The 7,176-nt window shown below is 43.8% G+C and overlaps 1 protein-coding gene across 3 annotated transcripts; it reads left to right on the forward strand.

Moving 5' to 3' along the window:
- The first annotated feature begins 2,135 nt into the window (after positions 1-2,135).
- slc35c1 (solute carrier family 35 member C1) lies at positions 2,136-6,123 on the forward strand. Of its 3 annotated transcripts, none has more exons than XM_055900186.1 (3): positions 2,136-2,626; positions 3,121-3,629; positions 3,933-6,123. In XM_055900186.1, exons 2-3 carry the CDS (start codon positions 3,152-3,154, stop codon positions 4,502-4,504), a joined length of 1,050 nt encoding a protein of 349 aa, XP_055756161.1. In that variant the 5' UTR covers positions 2,136-2,626; positions 3,121-3,151; the 3' UTR covers positions 4,505-6,123. The 3 variants fall into 3 exon arrangements, with proteins under 3 accessions (XP_055756161.1, XP_055756162.1, XP_055756160.1); XM_055900187.1 differs by lacking the exon at positions 2,136-2,626 and adding an exon at positions 2,635-2,659; XM_055900185.1 differs by lacking the exon at positions 2,136-2,626 and having other exon boundaries at positions 2,670-3,629.
- Positions 6,124-7,176: the final 1,053 nt, after the last annotated feature.

Below are 7,176 nucleotides of genomic sequence, written 5' to 3' on the forward strand. Positions count from 1 at the left end.
GACTGAATTCAAATGTGAGTTGGTTTCGGGATGTAGTTTGATGTGGGTGTGTTCACATGTGGGAAGAGTTAAACAAATTATTTTTTGATGGGAAGAACAGAATTAGATAGGAGACCTGACACTCAACACATCCACAATGTTATAAACTCTGCCTATTTCTACACAAGGACTGGAGATACTTTGTCTGCCTCTGTCGTTTGATGGGGAGTCCACAATTGGGTAGGTTTCATCTGACCTGTTCATACTTCAACATAGTGTCTGTTTGTGTGTCAGATATCACCTATTCTAACTGCCATTGGACGTCTCCCGGGTGGCGCAGTGGTCTGGAGCATTGCATCGCAGTGCTAGCTGTGCCACCAGAGTCTCTGGGTTCACACCCAGGCTCTGCCGCAGCCGGCCGCGACCGGGAGGTCCGTGGGCCGACGCACAATTGGCTTAGCGTCCGGGTTAGAGAGGGTTTGGCCGGTAGGGATATGTGGATATTGTAAAGTGGTTGTTCCACTGGATATCATAAGGTGAATGTACCAATTTGTAAGTCGCTCTGGATAAGAGCGTCTGCTAAATGACTTAAATGTAAATGATGTAAATGCCATTGGTGATAGAACAGTGACTATGTGTGTTTGTGTTCACGGAAACATGTATGGAGCCAGGACATGGAGACTTGCACGATGATGTGATGTTGTCCAGACTGATAGATGGGCTTGATACTGATGTCAAATCTTCAATTGTATTTTTTATTATTAAACATAATGGTATCAGTCAATATGGGGAGGGGGAAACACTGTGTATTCTGCACCAGGAGCAGAGACTTCCTGTTGTATACAGGACACCACACAGGAAGGTATGACCACTCTGACATGTTTACCAAGGTAGTCCCATTATCACCTGACAAAATGCAGATAGACACCGTGTCTGTATCAGCTGGGAAAGACAATGAAAGATGAAAGGCACACATTTTTCTATTGGCAGAACACTTCCTCTATGGTATTATGTAAAGAGTTGTTTATTCTACATGGATCTGTTACTACATTTAAAAGTGATCAAAACACTTAGTTTAGAACATCAAAAAATACATATCAGAAATGGTATTCTTCTCATATTACTCTGCGACTGACCGATTGAAAACTTCCTCCAGCATCTCCCAATATGTTAGTTTAGTTAGCAACTTCCTTAAAACTACACGCAGATATATACAAATGGTCTCCACTAGTTCATCTGATAATGGACCTCTTCGCCTGATAGCGATAATCACATTTCACAAGCTAAATAATGGTCATGTAATAATTGATGTGATACTGTACTGTACATAAAGCAACACCTAGCGACCTCATCAAGATGTTCAGATCTCTTGGCATAGTCGCAGTACCCTGGTTTTAGTCTCTGTTGGGACTACCCCTGGTCTCAGAAGTGGGATGGCGCCCACGCGTTGATCGGAGATACGTGAGAGACTTGGTATAGAGAAGCGAGCAGACACGCATGCTCTCCCGAAGGAAGAGGCTAGTTAGTGTAAGGACTTTCTTAACTCAACACCTAGGTAGTTGTTGTGGAATTGTTAGATTACATGTTAGATATTGCTGCACTGTCGGAATTAGAAGCACAAGCATTTCGCTACACTTGCATTAACATGTGCTAACCATGTGTATGTGACCAATAACATTTTATTTTATTTGATTCAAGCGCTTAGAGGTTTGGATCTCCTGAGGAGGGTTGGGGCTACACCCCATTGTGTTATATTTAGGTTAGACAGTTTTATTAATAACATTATTCAATTTCAACGGGTAATATTTCATTAGGCTACTTTAAATCTGGAAATATTGTGGTTTTAGCGTTTTCGTCAAGCAAGCACCAACATCATTTTATGGCTGTAATGGGCAATCATTTGATAAATTCTTTTCCTGTATTTGATTTACTGTGGATATGGATTGATACCATATTTAGTAATGAAGTAGTTGTCACTTGTTAGTCTATAATTAACTGTTGTAACTAATTACTGATGTTCTACCGTTGACCTGTTTAACTGCCCTTATCACATGTCTCCCAGTGTTGAATGTTATGGTTAAAGTTTGTTACCAGACTGGATTCGAGGACACTGAAAATGTATCCGTGAGTCTGTGACACTGATTCCGTAGCAGGTGATGTTATGACTTCAAGCTCCGTACAAGCCTCTCGGGCTGATGTTTACAGATCATTCGGTGCTATTGTGAAGAGGCATATACATTTTCTCTGATTCTGTTCTGGAGGCGTCTCCCTGAATTGTTGCATTAGATCGACTTTATCTGTTAACCTGGAATGCCCGTAACAATAGCCTACTGGGCTTATGTGTGTTGATGAAGTGAATGACCATAGGACGAGGCATGAATGACAGAGAGACACAGAGAATTGGGTGAGTGAGCTCCCCATATCTGGACTAGGCTGTAGTATAGATAGACAGTGGCACAGATGTCTCTGTCACACTGGTGGCAAATCAGGAAAAGCAAGAAAGGTGTGTTTCAACCCGGACCTGTGGGAGGAGTAAACTCGACGAGAAATACTGAATGATTCGTTTACTTCCTCGTTCCTTGTGCTATATGGGCAAAAGTCACGTCTCCAGCTGGTGAACATTTTAAAGATATTGACGGCAACTAAGGTAAGGCATTTAAAGATATTGACGGCAACTAAGGTAAGGGAATCGTAATATTGTGGAGACAAATATATAGAGAAATCAGTAACTCATCATTATTTAAAAGGTGTCGTCTGAATGTGATCTAGGAATGTGGGCCTATTGATATTGATGAGCTGCTACATGTGTCCTAGGAGTGTCATATAGCATAAACATATCCGGTAATTCTGATAGTATTGTTCAGTCGATATTAGGCTACACTCTGTCTGACTGAACTCACATGTGCATATTGCGTTCGGGCTTCAAGTTGAATTGTTTCTCAGTACAGGATTAATGTACCACTGTCTCTTTAAAAAAAATGCACCTCATATTGTCCAGGAAGTTGTCACGTAATCGGAGGACGGCGTTCATTGTTTGTATCCGATAGGTCGAAGGTATACTGTTACTTTGTAGCAGAGTGTTGCAATTATCATACTTTAACCTGTTCTATATCCTTCCTCCATGATTTCAATCATGAACAGGGTGCAGTTGAAACGCTCGAACATCTTGAGAATGGCTCTAGCAGGCTCGGACGCCATGGATGGAGGAAAAGGCGAGACGTTTCTACTTAAAGCCATCAAAATAGGTGGTGTGGTCGCAATTTATTGGTTCATTTCAATAACCATGGTGTTCTTAAATAACTACTTGCTTGACAGTAAAGATTTGGACGCGCCGCTATTTGTGACATTTTACCAGTGCCTTGTGACTGTCGGACTGTGCTATGGCATGCACTTGCTATCCCACTTATGTCCGGGTGTCATCGACTTCCCCTCGGTCAAGTTCGACCTAAAGGTATGCCGGGAGGTTCTACCCCTGTCCATCGTGTTCATTGGAATGATAACCTTCAACAACTTGTGCCTGAAGCATGTAGGGGTGGCCTTCTACACTGTCGGCAGGTCACTCAGCACGGTCTTCAACGTCCTACTCTCCTACGTGATCCTCAAGCAGACAACTTCCTTCTACGCCATCCTGTGTTGTGGAATTATTCTAGGTAGGTGGTAATAATAACTAACCTATATCTGGCCTAATGCAAGTACTTTCACCTTCTAGAAAGTTCTCATGTCTAAGGCACATATATATATATATATACCCAAGCCAGGCTGGGTAGACAACGTCCTTCCTTCCAGGTAACCTATAATAAGTAACCTCACGCTTCTCTATAATTGCACCACAGGTTAATAAATTCCTACATGGGACACACCGGTATTGGCCATATATTGAACATAAGGTAAACTGCAAATTGCTGCTAAAGGTTCATGTTAATGTTTCTTTCTCGGTCTGTCCCTCCCATCAGGTGGATTCTGGTTGGGTGTGGACCAGGAAGGTGTGGCGGGCTCCCTGTCGTGGACGGGTGTGTTTTTCGGTGTGCTGGCCAGCGCCTGCGTCTCCCTCAACGCCATCTTCACCAAGCGGGTCATGCCGGCGGTAGACGGAAACATCTGGAAGCTCTCCTTCTACAACAACATCAACGCCTGCATCCTCTTCCTCCCACTCATCCTCGTCTTTGGTGAGGTCGGCCACCTCGTCCATTTCAGCCGCCTGGGTGACCCCACGTTCTGGGGCATGATGACGCTGGGCGGCGTGTTTGGTTTCGCCATCGGCTACGTGACGGGCCTCCAAATCAAGTTCACGAGTCCGCTGACGCACAACGTGTCGGGGACGGCCAAGGCCTGCGCTCAGACGGTCATCGCTGTGGTCTATAACCAGTCCAGTAAAAGTTTCCTGTGGTGGACTAGTAATCTGATGGTGCTTGGTGGGTCTTCTGCCTACACCTGGGTCAAAGGCATGGAGATGAAGAAGGTCAATATTCCCCTGGAGGAGTCCAGAGAGAAACTGCTAGGGGAGAAGAGTGATGCCGGGGTATAGTAGGACTAGGATGACCTTCCACCATGGTGGTGACCTGGGGGTATAGTGGGACTAGGATGACCTTCCACCATGGTGGTGGTGGTGACCTGGGGGTATAGTGGGACTAGGATGACCTTCCACCGTGGTGATGACCCGGGGGTATAGTGGGATGAGGATGACCTTCTGCCATGGTGGTGGTGACCCGGGGGTATAGTGGGAAGAGGATGACCTTCCACCATGGTGGTGGTGATGACCTGGGGGTATAGTGGGACTAGGATGACCTTCCACCGTGGTGATGACCCGGGGGTATAGTGGGATGAGGATGACCTTCTGCCATGGTTGTGACCCGCTGGTGACAGAAGACAATGTAAACACCAAGGCCTAACCACGGAGTTGTTTCTACAGCGATGTTATGTTGGAACAGTTGGTATGTGTGCTGTCAATATAAATGAACGTTACTATAGTAACACAAACAGAGGTGTAGGAAGGCTACAGGGTTGTTTTGTTACTCAGTGGGACCTTATTGTTTTATCATTTCCTTACAAGGTTATTTTGTCCAATTCTGTTATTTATTCAGTGTGTGGGGGGGGGGTTATGAATTATAGCCTAAATCATTACTGTCTCTTTTTTCAGAACATGAATCATATGTCCGTAGGATAGTACCTAAATCAATTTACTTTCCTGTTAGCCTGTATGTGTCATCAGGAATGTGACACCAAACTGCAATATGACACGGCGAAAGACACTTTTATGGCGAGTGGGGCTCTTATGTTGGGTATACAGTTTGCATATGGAGGGTGGAGACCGACTGTAAGGCTACAATAGCTCACCTTAGTTAATAAGTGATTAAGCCAGTGCTGGTTTTATGGACAGCTTTACGTTATATTTTCGAAGCAGTGACACTGTAGGTGATAAAAGTGAAAACCGTCAAAGCGATGGTTGGTTCTCTCTCGCTTCAGTAGGGGCACTACATTTTAAAAGATTGACAACAAAGGATGTAATCTGAACTGTTTATGCCCTGAGATGGAGATTTCTATGGCTGTTTATTTAGTGTGTTTTGTCTTCAAAGAAACGGATTATAGAAGGAATGGTTAAGATAATGTATGTGTTGATGTATTGTCTGTGTCATAACTTCAATCATGAAGGAAGACTGTCGGGTAACCGGCCTGCGGGAGCATTATTATTATGTCATAACTCCTTCCTGTCTCAGCGCTGGGTTGAGACCCTGCACTCTAAAACACCCTCCTTTCCTAAAGTCCTCTCTGCTTGTCCTCTTCTGTAGTGTCATCATTTCAGACCAATGAGAATAAGGAAATGGGACACTAGAAAAGGAATTTACATAGAAAGACTCAAGGCTGGTGATCTGAGAGATCCTAAAATGTGGGTCTCTCAGATTTCAGGTTTTGCTTCTGCGTCCACTTGATACAAAGTCTGTTTTCTTATATTTTTTGCTCAGGGTTTGTAGTGAGTTGGAAGATACCGTACATGGGATTTCCAAAACTAGTTAGCCTACATAGACGGGTATTCTCCAGATTGCGTTTTTAAGAAAAGATACAGATGTATTTTAGAAAATATAAAGTTATTCAGTGAATGTGACTTTTTTATGTGTACTTCAGAAAAATAAATGGACATTCTGTTAATCATAACGTGTTACTCGCCTCTTGTAAATGTGTTATTTTATCTGTATTCATGATCAAGCATAAATCTTTTTGTTTTATTTTTTTACACAGAACAATACTTCACTTCCTTATGCCTGAGCAGAAACCTTAGCAGAAATCTCCTCTTCGAGGGGTTTGGTCAACTGAGAAGAGCTGAGGTAGTTAATGGTGTCAGACCTACGCAGTAAAACCAATTGGAATCGTCAGTGAAGACTTGGTCTACAAGCTACTAAACACAAAGCGAACACTAGATGGCACCAGTATAAAGGAATGAGTACCTCTGTCAGTCCCTCACACTGGTATGGTCAGAGGGTGCCATCTGGCTGTAGTCAGTTGCCTAAGCAGCATTAATCCCTCACACTAGTAGTGTCCAAGTACCATCTGGCTGAAGTTGCTTTCTCACAGTCATCCCAACACCCAAGGTTATTTTGGAATGTTGATGGTGGTAGACCTGTCTCTCAATCGCAACAGCCGTGGTCAATGTTGAAATGAAACTCCAGTCACCCAAGTCATAGACTGTTCTCTCTGCTACCATACGACAGGCGGTACCAGAGCGCCAAGTCTAGGTCCAAAAGGTTCCTTAACAGCTTCTACCCCCAAGCCATAAGACTGCTGAACAATATCAAATGGCCACCAGACTATTTACATCTTAACAGCCGTGGTTATTTTAGAATGTTTATGGTGGTGTGCCTGTCTCTCAATCCCAACAGCCGTGGTTATTTTGGAATGTTTATGGTGGTGTGCCTGTCTCTCAATCCCAACAGCCGTGGTTATTTTGGAATGTTTACGGTGGTGTGCCTGTCTCTCAATCCCAACAGCCGTGGTTATTTTAGAATGTTTACGGTGGTGTGCCTGTCTCTCAATCCCAACAGCCGTGGTTATTTTGGAATGTTTATGGTGGTGTGCCTGTCTCTCAATCCCAACAGCCGTGGTTATTTTGGAATGTTTATGGTGGTGTGCCTGTCTCTCAATCCCAACAGCCGTGGTTATTTTGGAATGTTTATGGTGGTGTGCCTGTCTCTCAATCCCAACAGC

Source organism: Salvelinus fontinalis, chromosome 35 (genome assembly GCF_029448725.1).
Source record: "Salvelinus fontinalis isolate EN_2023a chromosome 35, ASM2944872v1, whole genome shotgun sequence".
In the NCBI taxonomy this organism is placed as follows: domain Eukaryota; kingdom Metazoa; phylum Chordata; class Actinopteri; order Salmoniformes; family Salmonidae; genus Salvelinus; species Salvelinus fontinalis.